The 16,602-nt window shown below is 42.8% G+C and overlaps 3 protein-coding genes across 3 annotated transcripts; 1 reads left to right on the forward strand and 2 right to left on the reverse strand.

Annotated features, from left to right (window-relative positions):
- Nucleotides 1-160: 160 nt before the first annotated feature.
- Nucleotides 161-2,968, reverse strand: slc19a3a (solute carrier family 19 member 3a). Its single transcript, XM_030107664.1, has 7 exons — nucleotides 2,819-2,968; nucleotides 2,336-2,571; nucleotides 1,721-2,255; nucleotides 987-1,065; nucleotides 661-853; nucleotides 411-552; nucleotides 161-307 (listed from the first exon to the last, which is right to left on the reverse strand). The coding sequence occupies exons 1-7, from the start codon at nucleotides 2,963-2,965 to the stop codon at nucleotides 161-163; spliced, it is 1,479 nt and encodes a 492-aa protein (XP_029963524.1). The 5' UTR covers nucleotides 2,966-2,968.
- Nucleotides 2,969-3,312: 344 nt separating this feature from the next.
- Nucleotides 3,313-6,864, reverse strand: slc19a3b (solute carrier family 19 member 3b). Its single transcript, XM_030109206.1, has 8 exons — nucleotides 6,715-6,864; nucleotides 6,329-6,508; nucleotides 6,036-6,201; nucleotides 5,556-5,884; nucleotides 5,326-5,473; nucleotides 4,482-4,674; nucleotides 3,672-3,813; nucleotides 3,313-3,468 (listed from the first exon to the last, which is right to left on the reverse strand). Exons 1-8 carry the CDS (start codon nucleotides 6,862-6,864, stop codon nucleotides 3,313-3,315), a joined length of 1,464 nt encoding a protein of 487 aa, XP_029965066.1.
- A 795-nt stretch (nucleotides 6,865-7,659) lies between these two features.
- daw1 (dynein assembly factor with WDR repeat domains 1) lies at nucleotides 7,660-16,580 on the forward strand. The gene is made up of 13 exons (XM_030109207.1): nucleotides 7,660-7,747; nucleotides 7,908-7,980; nucleotides 8,240-8,384; nucleotides 9,188-9,246; nucleotides 9,336-9,458; nucleotides 9,587-9,686; nucleotides 9,865-9,972; nucleotides 11,138-11,244; nucleotides 11,379-11,481; nucleotides 11,983-12,097; nucleotides 12,416-12,492; nucleotides 16,133-16,295; nucleotides 16,485-16,580. The coding sequence occupies exons 1-13, from the start codon at nucleotides 7,708-7,710 to the stop codon at nucleotides 16,517-16,519; spliced, it is 1,248 nt and encodes a 415-aa protein (XP_029965067.1). The 5' UTR covers nucleotides 7,660-7,707; the 3' UTR covers nucleotides 16,520-16,580.
- Nucleotides 16,581-16,602: the final 22 nt, after the last annotated feature.

The following is a 16,602-nucleotide window of genomic DNA, read 5'->3' on the forward strand; positions in this document are numbered from 1 at the left end:
AAGAAGGGATGACCACTGCGTTCATTTATGTGGATGTATGAGAAATTGTGTTTCCTGTAAAACATTTCTTTTTTTTTTTTTTTTTGTTATTTCCAGTTGTTTTTAAGCTGACACAGAATTACAGTAACACACCAGATTGTAGTTTCTGCTCACCAGGAGATCACAGTCTGTCTTCCAAATCAGATGAGTTGTGTTTGTCTGAAGATGTCGCCTTTCCTCTATTTCTCTGTGCTTTCCAGACACTGAACACTCCTCGAAGTAAGAAAACCACAGAGATGACCGAGAAGTAGCTTGAGTAAATGGTAAACTGTGAGGGAGGGAAAAAGGTCACAGTTAAAATGTTTTTTTGGTTTTTTTTAATGTTTAAATTGGCACAAATGCTTCTTCCACAGAGAGGTTTGGGGTCTTACCTGAGGAATGATGGACAGGCCCAGTCCTCCACTGTCAACCACAACAGAAGTGAGAACTGTCTGTAGAGCCAGAGCTCCAAAGTTGTTTACACCAAAGACGAGCGCATATCTCTCCATTGACAGGTCAGCTGCAAGCTGATACCTAGGAGAAGCATCGCTTATTTTCAGCGTCATGAATCATGACCTGACTATAGTTGAAGGCAGGTCACACACACTCAAACCTACAAGTAATATCCAGCGCTACACTTACATGGCGATTGTTATCAGCAGCATGTACAGACACTTGAAGACGACGTAGGCGACGTAGCACACCCAGATGTTGCCGATGAACGTCATGAGGAAGAGTGCGACCGCCCCCAGTCCGGAGAAGCCCCCGAGGGCCAGCTCGCCCCACTGCTCCCACCGCACGTCGGTGAAGCCGATGCCGTAGGCAGTGGCAGCACCTGTGACACATGCTGCGTTAGGGTGACTTCGGTAGAAAACACAGGTAATTAGGCAAGACTTACGCAATTTTTATTAATTCCTTAGTTTTATAGTTTTAGCTCTCGACTGTAAACCTTATCAGCCGGTTCTTACTCAACAGGTTGGATGCAGCCTCCACGCCTCCGTTATAAATGGTGAAATTCTGAGAAGGCTCCACGTGCTCCCACAGTACCTGCATGGGATAAAATAACAGTTTAAGATTTTAGATCTTGTCTTATCTCACATCAAAAGCACAATATGCTTAGTGGTTAAGAACTAACCAGCATTAAGTGGTTCAACATTCAATTTTTTTTTTTTTTTTAAATCAAAGACCATTTTATGTAATCCTCATTTCACTATTCAGATTAGTAGTGAAGTTTGTTATATCTGCTGTAGCAGGACCACTGGCTGTCTCTGCATCATGGTGGAAAATATCAGGAGAAAGCCAAAGATTTTTTGTCTTTAAAGCTCTTCGGATGTGTTGGAAACAGCAAAACTGTTAGGCAAAAGGATTCTCGCAAGTATGTCAAGGGCTATGATGTGAAGGTGAGACAACTGAATTAGATCTTCTCTGGAAACAGCTGTTGTGTTTCCACTCGGCAGTGTCTAGCGCTTCAAGAAAGGAAAAGCATAATTTTCACAATTCACACAACTTCAAAAAAATCTGCTGCTTCTTCTTGCTGCTGAAGAATAAAAACCAAAAGTGCACCTTCAAGATCTTCAGAGATCATGCCTGAATGGGTTGGAGCTGCTGTGGTTGGAAAAAGAAGGGCCTACACATTGTTAAGCAGGCTGTCATGCTGTTGTGAGTGAGGACTGCAGGATGCTGATGCTTTGCGTTGTTTCACCTGGACGTAGTTGACCGTCTGGTTGTAGCCACATGTGGCCAGTGCCCACCACACAGACCAGTACAGGAGCTGCCGGGACGAGTAGCACTCTCTGAAGTCCCTCCACAGCTGGAGGAGAACTTTGCTGCAGGTTTTTGCATTATTGGGGTTTCCCAGCTCCTCAGTGACAGGTCCACTTTCTCTGAGTCCTTTTTCACCGTCTTCCTCTGGTTTTTTTTCGTCCTCTTTCTTTACTTCATCCAGGGATATCTTTGAGATACCTGAGTGTTTTCTTGCTTCTGACATCCCATCACCTTGCTCCTGTGGTGTTTTCTGCTTCTGATGGAAGAACATGCTTCGCTGGGGCATTGGCAGGAAGAGTGAAGTGAAGAGAGCAACGGCAGTAAGAACCATGGTGAGGACGAGGATGTTATTGTAGGACAAGAGGTCAAAGCTGACGAGCAGCTGACCCAGCACGGAGCCCACAGTGTAGCCCAGCAGCTGGATGCTGCGGCTGTAAGAGGTGGCCCTCCGATATCTCTTCAGGTCCACCACACTGTAACGACAGCACGCGCAAAATGTCACACCAGAGGTGCACCATCGAAACCCATCACATCTGACATAACGCTGCATCACCTGTAGATGTAGGAGAAGTAGGCCACCTCGCTGGCTGTGACCACCCCGTAGAAGAACTGCATGACCTGCATGGCCGCCACAGCCGCTGTCCACCGCAGCAGTGCTGTCGTGATGAAGAGCATAACACACTGGAACACCACCACAGGCTTGTAACGCAGCCAGTCGGTCAGCAGGAACACCGGCACCAGCACACACAGGTAGGAGTAGGTCCAGACTGGGAAAATCTCATTGTTAACCTGGTGGGAAAAGAACTGTGCAGTCATTTCATGTCATGTCAAAGTGTTATTGCTTTATTGCAATAAATCATTTGTTTCATGAATGCAAGCAGACTTTTACAAATTGAGAAAAACAATACTGTTTACATGTTTAATGCTTACTGGTACGTATATTGTAAAAACAATAAAAAAAATCTACCCAAGACCTTTCAGTTCGAGCACCAGATGAACATGAATTACTGACATGATGTACACTTTGCTTTCTTACCTCTTCCATGGTCAGATTCTTATCCGGTCCGGTCAGGAATGGGATAAGAAAAGGCTCCAGAGGTTTAACTGTGCTGAAGAATCCATAGATGCACAGCAGAGTAGTTGGATATCTCCAGCTTGACTTCCACCTCTTCACCGCCTCCATGTTGTTGTAGCCTACTTGTTTTGGGTATGTGTGTGTGTGTGTGTGTGTGTGTGTGTGTGTGTGTGTGTGTGTGTGTGTTCCTTGGTGTGTACCTTCCTAGGTCTTGCCTCCCTCCACAGGCTGCCTCAGGGTTGATATTTTGTCAATGAACAACCCGGTCAAAGAGCAGCACAATCTTGGTGACAGTCCAGTGAACAAATCTCTGAGCAGGAATCGTTGCACTGTGCTTCCTTTCTCTTTAAGTTGCAGAAAAAGGTTATGAATCACACCGGTAGCATTTAGCAGCAGGTAGTCATGCTGTTCAGGTTTAGTTTTATTCATATAAACAAATAGAACATCAAAAGTTTTCAGAAACGCTCTGCAGAGATCACTTCTGCGCTGGACTCCTGCGCCTTGTCTTCTACTTCCTCGGGGCGGCGGTGGCAGCTCTTACAGGCTGTGTAGGCCCCTCGAATGAGGAAGAGGAGTGAGATGGCACCGTAATAGCTTCCATATATGATGAACTGCACAAAGAGAGAGGGAAATGTATCACCTTTCACTGTATCCGCTGATCTCCATTACTTCTGCATGCAACAGCGGATAGCAACCACCAGGTGTCACCGCGTACTCATGAAGGTCAACAACAGGCTGCCTGCTGTCTTGATTTGCTGATTTGACCCACATAATCAGTTGAAAATCTCTGGTAACACGTGCATTATGGTCGTACCTGAGTCACAACATCTAGTCCCAATGCAGCTTCATCAACGACAATGAAAGTGATGATTGTCTGCAGCAGGAGGGCCACAAAGGTGTTGATCCCAAACGTCAAGGCGTAACACTCCATGGACAGATTGGAAGCAATCTGAAATCTGTAAACACACAGTGTTAAAAGCAGATCAGAATTGTTTTCTTTTTGTACCTTCACCCATTCAGTCATGTATTCATATGGCTGAGGTGTTATATACTCTCACAAACACAACTCCAACATCTACGCGAATTACAGTGTGACGACACCAGAATCCAGATAACGTTATTTCGTGAGCCCACTTGCCACTTTGTTGCACACAAATTAATCAACAAACGAAAGTAGAGACTCAGCAGCTTATCAGCGCAGAAGAATATACCACCTTCCAGCAAAAGGTGAACTCAAGGCCTATAGTTTCAAAGGGTAAATGCAAAATTCAAAAGAATATTAGTAAGAGAGTAATCACTACGTGATGTGAATAACCTTTCAATTCAGAACAGTTTTTGGAGGAACTTGCAAAGAGGGCTGTTGAGAATATTTGTATGCTGAGGGTGCAATCTGGCTTGGTTCTTTCTTTCTCTTCATGTAAAATCAAACAGACTTAATCATGTAAAAATCAAGACTCTGTGGTACGTCTCGGGTTGTTTTTCCTCTGCTGCAGACTGAATTTGGAGCCACTCAGAAGCCTTAATGACGTTCCACGACGGAGGAGAAGCGTTTTATTACACCAGCCCGAGCTTGAGCACAGTATTGATCGTCGAACAGGATTTAAGACTTTTATTACAAACTTACGTGGTGATGGTGATGAGAAACATGTAGCAGGATTTAAACAGCACGTAGCCAGTGTAGCAGACCCAGATACTGCTGGTGAACGCCATGAGAAACACAGCGCCTGACCCCACTGCTGAAAACAGCCCTAAGGCCAGCTCCCCCCACACCGTCCAGGTCACCTTGATGTAGCCCACAGAGAAGGCTGCGGCGGCGCCTGGCCCATGAAGAAGAAAAATGAAGTAATTAATCTGTTGTTCCAGTGGATATAACCTCCAAGTGTGCCACCGCGTCCCTGTATTTGTAATTTACTGATTCATTCATTAATCCTATCGCTGCAGCTCCTTTCTTCAACGTCGGTAGAGAGGCCTCCAAACAAAACCTTGAGCGTGCGCTTGCCTTTACTGGCCTTCGCAGCACCTTCTTAAAATGATGAATAACTTTAACTCAGCTCCTGGAATTGGCTATCAGCAATAATCAGAGAATCCAATACCTTTTAACTCTATCTTCCGAATGAAACCAATTACTCTTCTTCCCTCTCATGCTGAGCCAAGTTGACCAGAAGCCAACTGCATCATGGTGCTATCCTCTCTCAAAACCAATGTGCATCATCTGTTTACTATGTACAATCAAGCACAGCAGGGTTGTTTTTCCTTCCAATTACAATTTTTACAGGTTTGTGTTTTACATCAAACATTGCAGCTTCTAATGGCATCATTAAATATTTATTTCGCTCAGTATAATGTGGTTTCTGCTGCAATCTGCTCTCCTGTTTTTGATCATTCCTCCATACTACTGTGGGAATATGGAACGCACACAGTTCAAAAGTAGATTTCCATGTTTTGTTGAACCAATTTCTAAGTCTTACCTACAAGTGAGCACGCCGCCTCCACTCCCCCGTTGTAGACGGACGACGTGGCAGATGGTTCTATGTGGTCCCACATCAGCTGGATGTAGTTGAAGACCTGCACATAGCCAGCTGTGGCCAGAGCCCACCACAGGGACCAGTATATCAACTGCCTGCATGGTGGCGATTATTAGAACACATTACACTGAAGCCACAATGAGTGTTGATTCATGTCTGTTATGAATAGAAACAGAACAATGCCTGGAAGAGTAGGACTCCTTGAAGCTTTGCCAGAGTAGATGTCCCGCAGCCATCACATTTTCCCGACTGAACCAGGCAACTCTGATATTATCCTCCATCTTGTCTTTCCCACAGCCTCCTTCATTCCCATCCGTCTCCGGGTCCTCGGGCCTTTTCTCTCCCAGCGGCCCCTCCTCCTGCTGGGACTGCAAGCCCACAGCTGCAGCATTTTTCCCTTTGAAGAACAGGCTTCTTTTTGGCATGGGCAACCAGAACGAGACAAGAAACGCTATGCTGACAATCCCCAGAGTGATGGCATTGATGTAGAAATAGTCCATCCCTGTTGAATATTGATAATTAGTCAGTGCTTGCTCAACTTCTGTCCCAAGCAATCTCATAAATGTTTGGAAATCAGTTTTTGTATGCATCTGTGCAGACATATACTACATACGTGCGTTATTCTTGATTTTAATTGATTAAAAAAAACCAACCTGCAAGGGAAATGAGCATTTGGCCAAGGCTGGCACCGATTGTATATCCAGCCAGCATGGCACTGCGCAGGTAGCCAGTGGCTCGTTGATAATGCTCAACTGGAATCACACTGTAAATGTAAGAGAAGTAGGCCACTTCTGTAGAGGTCACTACTGCGTAGTTTACCTAGTAATAAGACAGTTTTAACTCTGATTAGGTTTACATGTTGGTCGGTCACGTTGTTGTGTTTATCATGCATACACATTGAAATCATGTTCTCTCTTCATTTTTGGAAGAATGGTCTTAAACTGACCTGGAGGAAGGTCATAGCAGCCAGACCTGGGGCAAAGCAGAGCAGCAGATAGTTGGTCACGAGAAAAAGCCCCTGTAGTGTAATGATGGGCTTGTACCTCAGGAAGTCAGTGAGAAGGAAAACAGGGAATAGGAAAGCCAGGTAAGAATATGTCCATATTGGAAATAGGTAGTTGGTCACCTGTGAGGAAACAGTAAACAACACAGAACACAGTTGCTGATCAATTCAGATACAGACATCCATATCTTGTTTACTAGTACAGAAAGTACTAAGTCTGTCTTCAGTGGCATGAAATAAAGATAATGTGGTGACTTGTTAAATACAGATAAGCACAGATTACCTTTATGTGTACATCTTGAGATAATGTGTGTGTTTGCGGTCCTTACCACTTCTTCAGAGATGTTCTTGTGCGGTCCAATTAGATATGGTGTCAGGAAGGGCTCTGCCACTCTGCAGTTGGCAAAAAAGCCATAGAGTGACAGGACTGCTGTGGGATAAACCCACCCAGACGACTTGAGTGTGGTCCAGCACCCCATGCTAAAATCACAGAGGGAATTCTGAAGGTTTTGCTTGGTTTACTGTAGTTCCTCCAGTCCAAAATCAGAACTTGACTTCCCTAAGTGCTCTGAAGCTCCTTGAGGTATCAGTGCTCATCAGTAGCTTGAATACACACACATAATCTTTACGATCAGCACGTGGTTTTGCCACACTTTAATGGCAATAGACTTTGACCTTTTCAGAAAAAAAAACGGCTCAACTCCAAGTGATGGAATAAACAGGCAATCAGCTGTTAAAGTGTAATGAATTTATTGTTTTTGGTTTTTGACAGATTGATTGTGTAATATGAAGGGAGAGCCGCCTGTAAATAGCATCAAGTTGACAACAAATCGCCAAGTAACTGCACATGAGAAAATTGGAATTAGTTACACAAAATAAGAAAAGAAAACGAAAATAAGAGCACAAATCATGACACTTGTCATATCTCCCACTGGGTCCATAGATATGAGTTTGGATTGTGCAATCTCAAGAAATACAGACACACTAAGGCACAATACAGAAATAATAAAAAGATATTTTGTCATATTAGCACCAGAATGACCATTCCCCTCGGAGGTTGGGGATCTTTCTTGAAATAATCTGTTCAAAATCAATATCTGTCTTCATTTTTTTTCTACTTATCTAGTGTAACTTGGTACTTGTTTATATCAAGACTTTTTTTTCACACATTATATCATGTCTTGTTCTTAAAATTAAACTTTGAATTATTTCGTGTATTCATTTGTGTTTCTAAGGCGCATGCGCGTCCCCGGTGGGTCTCTTGGTTGTCATGGCAGCGGCTTGTTGACATGTGACGAGAGCTGAGCTGGAAAAGCGACAGCATGAAACTGAAGCGGTTTTATCTGAGATATTATCCACCAGGTAACGCGGAGAGATTATTCTAAACTCGAACGTTCAAAACTTTCTGCGCGCTCTTTCAGCCGTGACGTCATCTATAATCTCGTTGAAAAGTTACACAAGTGCGTCTGTTTGTTTTCTGTGAAAGTTTTTCCTCTTGTTTCGCTCATTGTTTTCTTTTCAGGCATTATCCTGGAATATGAGAAAGGAGGTGATTTGAGAACCAAATCAATCGATCTTTTGGATTTGACTACACAGTGCGTGAGTTTGATCTGCCTAAATCCGGGTATTTCAAAGTCACATTTCCTCCAAATTGTTACGTTTGAGACAGATATTTGTGTCTTGGATTATATTTTAGACAATTTTCTTAGTTTCTATTTGATAACAATTGATTAAAAATGATATGAAACTTTTAGATTTTCTCTAATCATTTATGTATTTATGCATTTATGTATTTATGTATGTATTTATTTATTTAGTCATTTTTTTCATGTATCGATATTGGCTTCCTTTTAGATCAGATCCAGATGAGATGGTGACAGAAATCAGGCTGTCAGAGCCTCTGATCACTGAATCAAGGGCTGAGCAGGTCAAACAGCTGGTCCTTAGACTCCAGCAGAAACTGGGCCAGCAGGACCACCACCGATTCTGTTTCTGCAAGGTCAGAAACCACACACACTTTCAGATGATTTCACATTGATAAACCCTTATATATGAGAACCATTCACCCATTCATTCATTCACTAGGCCACTAATATCAGTGTGATTATTCCTGTTCTGTTGCATATTCATCTGTACAGTATTTTGCTTAAACTGTCTCTTTACTCTGTCATTAAATGTTCTCACTAGAAGCTGAAAAAAGAATCATTAATGCTGTTACGGTTCAAATCTGTAGTATATGAACAGTTGAATACAGTACATCTGTGTCACTGAAGTCCAATGTGCACCAAAGTGTTGCAAGATGAGGTACTACATTGATACAGGTTCATTTTTACCTGTAGTTGAAATGACCTGTAAAAAAGAAGTGTCAGACTCACTGTCAGGTAATCATAGCAGTATATTAACTCCCCGATTTCATGAATCTCATTTAGATCTGTGGAAATGAGGCAGTTTAAGAGGTGAAATTAAATAGTCAGTGCTTGAAAGAGGCACTAGAGAGCAGCAGTGGTTTGGTTACTAAGGACCAGAATTAGTCTCCAGCCTAGATTTTAATGAGGTGATCCAGAAATACATGCTCATTGTTAGGTAGAGGTCAGGGTTCACAACATGACAAGAGATTAGAAAGTATTGATCTATGTTGTCTGTCGATACAAAATTATTTTTTATTTTATAGCCAGGATAATGTATACACATCTGGTCACTGTGTGTATAGAAATAAAAAGGAAAATTTTTAGGGTGAATGAAGTCTAAAACTTAACAGTTTTGAAAGTTCTATTGACTCATAATCTTTGGTGTGTTTTCCAGGAGCTTAAGGCTCACATCCTGCCTCTGACAAACATTGCCTTTAACAAATCTGGATCAAGGTAAGTTTTGGGAGAGAGGTCTGGCTCTCTGGAGATTATAAAGTAAAGTGTGTTTTGCTGCATTGTGTCCTCTTTGCCACACTGTGCAGGTTTATCACGGGAAGTTATGACAGAACATGCAGAATTTGGGACACGGCTTCGGGCACAGAGCTGCGCACGCTGGAGGGCCACAGAAACGTTGTGTATGCGATTGCATTCAACAACCCCTATGGGTAATGAGCCGTTCCAGCAGCACTTTCACAGCATATTAGAATTAATTTGCTCTATTTGGTATTCAAAAGGAGGGTTTTAATCTCAAAACTGACTATTAACTTGCCTTTTTCCTCTTCATTAAACTTAGAGACAAGATTGCTTCCGGCTCTTTTGATAAGACCTGCAAACTGTGGTGTGCAGAGACGGGCAAATGTTTTCACACTTTTCACGGGCACACGGCAGAAATAGTACGTGTGATTATTTGTCCTTTGACAGTTTACATCTAATACACACTATAGAATATACTCACTATTGTGCATCATTTTTTTTATAGCAGCACATCAAATAGTTCAGTAGTTTTAAACTGCATATTGATATAAAAATACATCAAGCACATAAATAAAAGAGCATTTATGTGTTGTGTAGGTGTGCCTGGCATTCAACCCCCAGAGTACCCTGGTGGCTACAGGCAGCATGGACGCCACTGCCAAGCTGTGGGACGTGAAGAGTGGGGAGGAGGTGGCAACTCTGAGTGTGAGTTGTTTTTGACCTGCTCTATTCCGCTGCCTCTCTCACTTTCTGGCATTGTTACTCACAGGCATTCATTTATTATGCTTTGATTAACTTTTAATTAATTTAAAGAGTCATTATCCCTGAATTAAATTGCTGTTGATAGCCAGCATTTTACCACTTCACATGTCCACAAGTCTGTAGGGGAATATATAGCTGTAACTCTCTATAATAAGGTGCTGATAACCTTCTCTTTGGGGAATAGCGAGGCCTCTTTGATGTGCAGATAACACGTGGGTCCATGGTGGGACTGGTGCGGCGTCAGCGTCTCTCTCTTCATTTACTGTTCCTTCAAAACTTCACACTATAAAGGCTCCGTCATGTTGGCAGCCGTCTAACAAGGACTAAATCTGAAGTCTAAACTGGGACACCTTTCTGCATTTTGATTATGTCTTTACAGTTGACAAATATGTCAAATATGGAGTCCTTCTCTATACAGGGGACCGAATAGGAATATAAAGGTTAAATTGTTCAAGTCAATTCTTTATGTTCTTTGGGGAGGTTTTATGTCTGGACATGCTTGTTCACACAGTTATAAACAGCTTTGTTGATTTTGTTTTTCTGTGAGTTTGCTGATGGAACCAGTTCAGACTGCTTCTTGCATGTTGGCCTTAGTGAGCATCAGTTGCAGCCCCCTTTGGCTTGGACATGAATAGAGAGGGTAAAAAAACAAATGGATGGAGTCCAATAGCTGTTCTGTGATGTGCAAATCTGAACACACAATAACTATATTTGTCTGGTGTTACTAGGGTTAAATTAAACCAACCGGCACCTGCACATTTTTGTCATTTTTGTACAGCCGCCCGTTCATTTCCACCACTGGACTTGTCTACCATGCACTGTATTTTCAGAGGTTTGGGTTTGGTTTGTGAAATCCTCTGCCTCGCGACATGGAAATGGAAAATGAATATCAGAGGCATGTTGTGGTTCTTTTCTGGCATCCTTTCGTCAAATTTCATGCAGTTTTTTTTTGGAATCCTGCTGACAAACCAGACAGAAAGTCTAACCTTTGTGGTGAAGGTAATAAATAAACTTTGAATGTGGGAAACAGAGAAAGAGAGAGAGAAAATGAGCTACCATAAGAAAGTGAGACTGCACAGGACAATGTTTTGTCTTTTATCCCCTCCAGGGTCATACGGCAGAGGTCCTCTCGTTGTGCTTTGACACGGTGGGCAGTCAGCTGGTCACAGGCTCCTTCGACCACACAGTTGCAATATGGGACGTCGCTTCAGGGAGGTCAGACTCCATTTTCCCCGTTGCTTTATTTGGCTTGATGAGTGCATGTCTTTGTCACGTGGTGTACGTACAATATGACACACCAATTCTGCACAGCTGATTATTTGCTCACCTTTTCTGCGTGTTTTCCTCAGGCGCGTTCGCACCCTGATTGGCCATGTAGGAGAAATCAGTAATGTTCAATTTAACTGGGATTGCTCTCTCATAGTCTCTGGATCCATTGACAAAACCTGCAAGGTGAGCTATAATCAGTCCAGTGACTTAAAAACTTGTTTTTATTTGGCCTTTGTGGTATTTTTTTCCACTCTGGATTTCTTTATAGGCTGAGAAGCATGCCTTTGAAAAAGCTGGAGCGATCCAGCATTACCTCCATCTGCAAGCTGTTTCCAGCATATACACATTCAAGACGGATGACTCCTGTCATTTAAATTTGCTCGCTTTCATTTCTCACATCCCATCTCTTCCCCACCTCCTGTCTCTCAGGTCTCCATCATTTCAGGAGCAAAATTTTTAATCCCGATTCTTTAATTATACCAAGATGAGTCACGCTTATAAGAATTTTCCACCTCACTGCTTCCCCCAAGGGGAGGTCACTAAAGTAATATCACTTCAGACAGCAAGCACACTTCATCAGGCTGTATTTCCATGCGCTTGTGTCTTCCCTGGTCTTGAATGTGTGTGATTGCAGCTCTGGCACATGTATGTTTCTGTGATATCTGTGCATGCTGTTTTTCTCAGTTATGGGAGGCGGTCAGTGGAAAGTGTTTGGCGACCCTGGTCGGACACAAGGAAGAGGTGTTGGATGTGTGTTTTGATTTAAGCGGACAGTTTGTTGCGACTGCCTCTGCCGAGGGTAAGATAATAATCCATAAAACAGATCACGTTTCTTGAGAAGTTACCGTTTCACTCTTGGGATGGCTGTGGCTCGTCTGTTAGAGTCGATTATTTTACAGTCCCGGGGTGGGAGGGGTGATCCCTTTCAGACTGCTGAAGCAATTTGCTTCATAAGTTAAGACAATTTAGACTTATAAAAATGACATAAAAATGTTCTCAATCCTTGTTTCAGTTATTGATTAATTACTTGTTGAAGTTTCTGCCACAAAAACAACATTTTCAGAGTGAGAAGTGGTGTGTGTGTTCTAAAAACCTTGGTGATTTCTCTCTCTTTTAGGTACAGCGCGAGTTTTCAGTACAGCCACACACAAGTGTCTCGTGAAGTTGGAGGGCCATGAAGGAGAGATCTCTAAGGTAATTCATATAACCTTAAGCGTGCATCTACAGGGAATGTTATACCACTAAAGTAACATTCATTCAGAGGTTAATATTTCACTGACCTTTACAATTCAGGATGAAAGGTTTTTTTTCCTCACCATCTACTATAAACTAAAAGAGCAGTATTTTAGAATTTGACCCTGAATCCCTCCTTTTTACAATGACTCTAAATAACCTAGCTTTCCATCAGTGGTTCCAGTTGGCACACGTTAACCTGAACAGTCCCTCAAATCATGGATTAAAGAGACTCAGGAGCATTTTAAAAGTGTTCTTTCTGATGCCGTCAGACGCTGCGGGGCTGAACGCAGAAGGGAAAAGGACAAACTACAGGTATCTCTTAAAAACACCGAGGGACGGCTGGCGCTGTTATCAGACCACTGTGAGAGATGACAAGAGAAAAGATTTTGCACTTATTCTCTGAATTTGTCACAGCCTCACATGTTGTTAGACTATTGAGTCGCTCCATAATGCTCTACAGAGGGTACGCCGTGAATCCTCATGACCTGTTTGTGAAACTTTAAGCTGTTTGTGGAAGAAGTTGCTGTCAACAGATCTCTAATTTCACCTCCTGTGCCTGATCCTTCATCCCTCGCTCTGCTGTCTTGGACCAGCTTGAGCCTGTTCCTCTAACTCTCCGACTGAAGATCATTGTTTGTCCAAAACTCTCAGTTTCCCCAAACGGTGCCATTCCCCCTCGACTCTTCAGAGGTTTTTTTCCACTGTCAGGCCATCTGTTCTGGCAGTTGTCAAGAGTACTCTATCTTCAGGTGCGCTCCCTAAAGGTTTCAAACATGCGACAGTGCAGCCTCTGATTCAAAAAACCAGGCTTGGACGCCACAGTCCTCTCTAATTTTTGACCCATTTCCAAAATTGCTTAAAAATACCTGAAAAGGCAGTCCACTGTCATATGACGGCCTTTTTGGGGGAACAGAATATCCTTGAGGTTTTCCAATCTTGTTTTAAATGGTTTTAAAATTCTGCATATCACTGGGTGTTCCACGCTGTCTCCCATCGTCTGCTGGGATCATCTTGAATAAAGCAAAATTCTGACTCATAAACAAGTGATATTGTCACTATAGGAGCCACATGTACAAGCTGTGGTTTGACTGTAGATGAGACTGTTACAGAACAGTAATGTTGAATTTTCAAGGCTTGAGATCGGATACTTCTGTTTATCTACTTTTATAGGTTCATGGTTCAGAGTTTAATGTTGAAACACAGTAACTGGAGTCCCTCGGTGTGTTCTGTGTCACATGTGAACAGGGTCCAACTTTGTGTTATTGCTCAACACATTTTACACTATTAAAACTAATCCCAGATCCTTGTTAAGAATTGTGAAGCCTCTGCATAATATCCTGCTATTAGCAGAGTTTGTTTGGCCCCACGCTGACCTTTTTCTTTTTTTTTTAAATGATTTTAGGCATTGACTGTTTGTCAGGTGTAACACTCTGCGCAGATGGCTCTCCTACAGGCTCCGGCTCAGAGGGTTCCTCTGTATGTGTTTACTGAAACACATCAGACAGTAATAAATAGGCTGGATGGAGGATGATTCCAGGGGATTATGACACTAATCTCCCCCTAACAGGACATTTCTCCCCCTCCCTCCCCTCCATCCTTCTCCACCATTTTTCTTCACTGACTTCTTCCATTTTTGTATCTTTCCCAGTAAGCTTTTTATTTTGTATTTGTTTTTTGGGAGGGGCTCTCTTCTACCTTTTGAAATCTAGTTTTTTCCCTCTTCCTCTTTTATGGAAATATAAATGATAAGCTGTCAATAACAAACCGTTTCCTGGATGCATTTTTCGATGTGAATTCTGGTGTGCATAAGAATATCTACACATTTTCAGGCCCTCTTTATTTTTGAACGCCGATGCTTGTACAATGAATCCTTTCCACATTGGGGGTTTTCCGGGGGTTTCCACAGTGAACCTTCTCCCTCCGTTACTCTCCGTCTCCATCTTCTCTTTCCTCACACCAGTTACCTGCATGTTCTCCCACACTGCATCCATAAGCTCCCTAAAGATCTGGTAACTCCACCCTGAGCATCCTGTTACCTACAGTCTACCATCTCTCCTGCATGCCGTACATCTCAACTTTATCTTCATCTTGTCTCTTCTACTTTGGCTCAAAGCAGCAGAGCTGTCTCTCCGATGTATTGATTTTTTTAAACTCCTCATTCTGCTCACTCCCGAAATCCTAGTTTTTGGTCAGTCTTTGTGTCAGTTATTTCTCCTCTCACAAAAAAGAGAAAAGATGAAACAAGCTGTGTCATGCATTTTTAAAATTGTAAGAGGAAAACATATGACCCACTGAATGTTGTACTCAGCGTTTATCTGTGTGAAGCTTAAATATGTGTGGGGAAAAAAAACCCGACCACGACAAAACAGAGGGTGACAAAAATATTCAGGAAGTGAACATTTCTGTCAATGATTTTATTTGTATCAGTTGTTAGTTTCTTTTGTTGCTGGGAGGCCAACTATAGTCAACTACTGGACTGACATGGGGAGAAAAGAAAAACTGCAGGTGCAGCTTTTCTTTTCTTGTTTTTCCTTCTTGTGCTCACATTGCACAACTGCTTCACTCTGCAGACTTGAGAGAGATTTTCTGTGAAAGGAAAAACACTGTGCAGCCACAGACACCCTCAGACCCTCAGACAAGGCCAAGAACAACCAGGCAGACTGACAACTAGAAGAAAGACAGACAGAGAGAGACAGAGAGAGAGAGAGAGCTACCGTACAGCCTACTGGGTCAAAGGGCACCGGAGCCAGTCCAAGCTGACTGCGGGTGACACCTACCATGACATTAACACGTCAACACAAACAGACACAACAAAAAACACCTATAAGCAAGTTAGAATCTGTAATAAACCTCAACTGCAGGCTTTTTGGATGTGGGAAGAAAGCAGAAGGGGAAACATGCAAACTCCTCACAGGTTGGTTCTCAACAGAACAGGACTGCTCATCATCCATCAGAATAAAGGGAATCGAGCTCAGACAGGCTCTGGCGAGGCACCACAATATTAACATTTAATAATACACTCCTCAACTTCATATGGTTGAATGACTGATGTGTGAATGAAGTGTTTGTGAAAAGAAGTCAGAATGAAGACACAATATGGAATAAACAATATTCTTCTATTTATTTATTTAGACTTTGTTCCTATACTTTTGTATTTTTCTTCTTTTTGTTCACTTGAATCCACCATTTCCTGTCTCATAACCTGTCATAGCTTCTACTCTTTTCTTCCTGCAATCTTCCATCTTTGTCAGCTTCTTCTCTTAGTCATTTCTCCATTTCCTTTCCCAGGTTGCTCCTTGCACTCAGTTTTAATAAAAACACATTTCATTTCATGGCGAGTGAGAAACAATTTAATTTATTCATCATTTCCTTTTCCTAGCTGATAGAAAGAATAAAAACACTATAACAGCTTCTGCCTTGATATTCATTCACTCATTGTCTTCATCCTCTTTAAGTAATTTATTTGTTCTTTTCTTTAAGTTGACTGACCTCAGAGCAGTATCGCTGCTGACAGTGTGACAGTGTGCTGCGATACTGTCCTACTCAGCACCCTGTCGCTCACGTCCCACACAGCCAACCCTCCTGCCTCTCTTGGTAGATCTGCTTCAGCCCCCAGGGCACCCGGGTCCTGACTGCCAGCGCCGACAAGACAGCTCGCCTGTGGGACGCCCGGTCTGGAGCCTGCCTGCAGGTCCTGGAGGGGCACACCGACGAGATCTTCTCCTGCGTCTTCAACTACGAGGGCGACACCATCATTACAGGTACCGTATATATAACGCCGGGTCCCACGGCCTGGCATCAACATGACGGGCACGCTCTGTTGAAATGTGGCCAGGGCGTAAACTTCTGCTCGGCAGCCGGTGAAATTGCTTAATTGCATATTTTAGATGAGAAGCATGCAGCTGTGTCCTTCTGTGCAGCCACCTGTTTGTGTGTGTGCTCCACTACAGGCAGCAAAGACAACACCTGCAGGATCTGGTACTGACCCTTCCTCTGACCCGCCAGGCGCACGGGAGAACATGGACACCACAATCACTTCAAGTGTCACACTCGGTATCTCTTAATTAT

The sequence above is a fragment of the Salarias fasciatus genome, chromosome 14 (genome assembly GCF_902148845.1).
Source record: "Salarias fasciatus chromosome 14, fSalaFa1.1, whole genome shotgun sequence".
Classification (NCBI taxonomy): domain Eukaryota; kingdom Metazoa; phylum Chordata; class Actinopteri; order Blenniiformes; family Blenniidae; genus Salarias; species Salarias fasciatus.

Coding starts and splice junctions, on each gene's coding strand:
- slc19a3a (XM_030107664.1), bottom strand. CDS start 2,965: ATGGAGGCGGTGAAGAGGTGGAAGTCAAGCTGGAGATATCCAACTACT. Junction 854..986: donor GGCTGCATCCAACCTGTTGA/GTAAGAACCGGC, acceptor CATGTGTCACAG/GTGCTGCCACTGCCTACGGC. Junction 553..660: donor CTGCTGATAACAATCGCCAT/GTAAGTGTAGCG, acceptor TGCTTCTCCTAG/GTATCAGCTTGCAGCTGACC.
- slc19a3b (XM_030109206.1), bottom strand. CDS start 6,864: ATGGGGTGCTGGACCACACTCAAGTCGTCTGGGTGGGTTTATCCCACA. Junction 6,202..6,328: donor CTGCTATGACCTTCCTCCAG/GTCAGTTTAAGA, acceptor TCTTATTACTAG/GTAAACTACGCAGTAGTGAC. Junction 3,469..3,671: donor GACTAGATGTTGTGACTCAG/GTACGACCATAA, acceptor CTCTTTGTGCAG/TTCATCATATATGGAAGCTA.
- daw1 (XM_030109207.1), top strand. CDS start 7,708: ATGAAACTGAAGCGGTTTTATCTGAGATATTATCCACCAG. Junction 9,247..9,335: donor TTTAACAAATCTGGATCAAG/GTAAGTTTTGGG, acceptor CACACTGTGCAG/GTTTATCACGGGAAGTTATG. Junction 9,687..9,864: donor ACGGGCACACGGCAGAAATA/GTACGTGTGATT, acceptor TGTGTTGTGTAG/GTGTGCCTGGCATTCAACCC.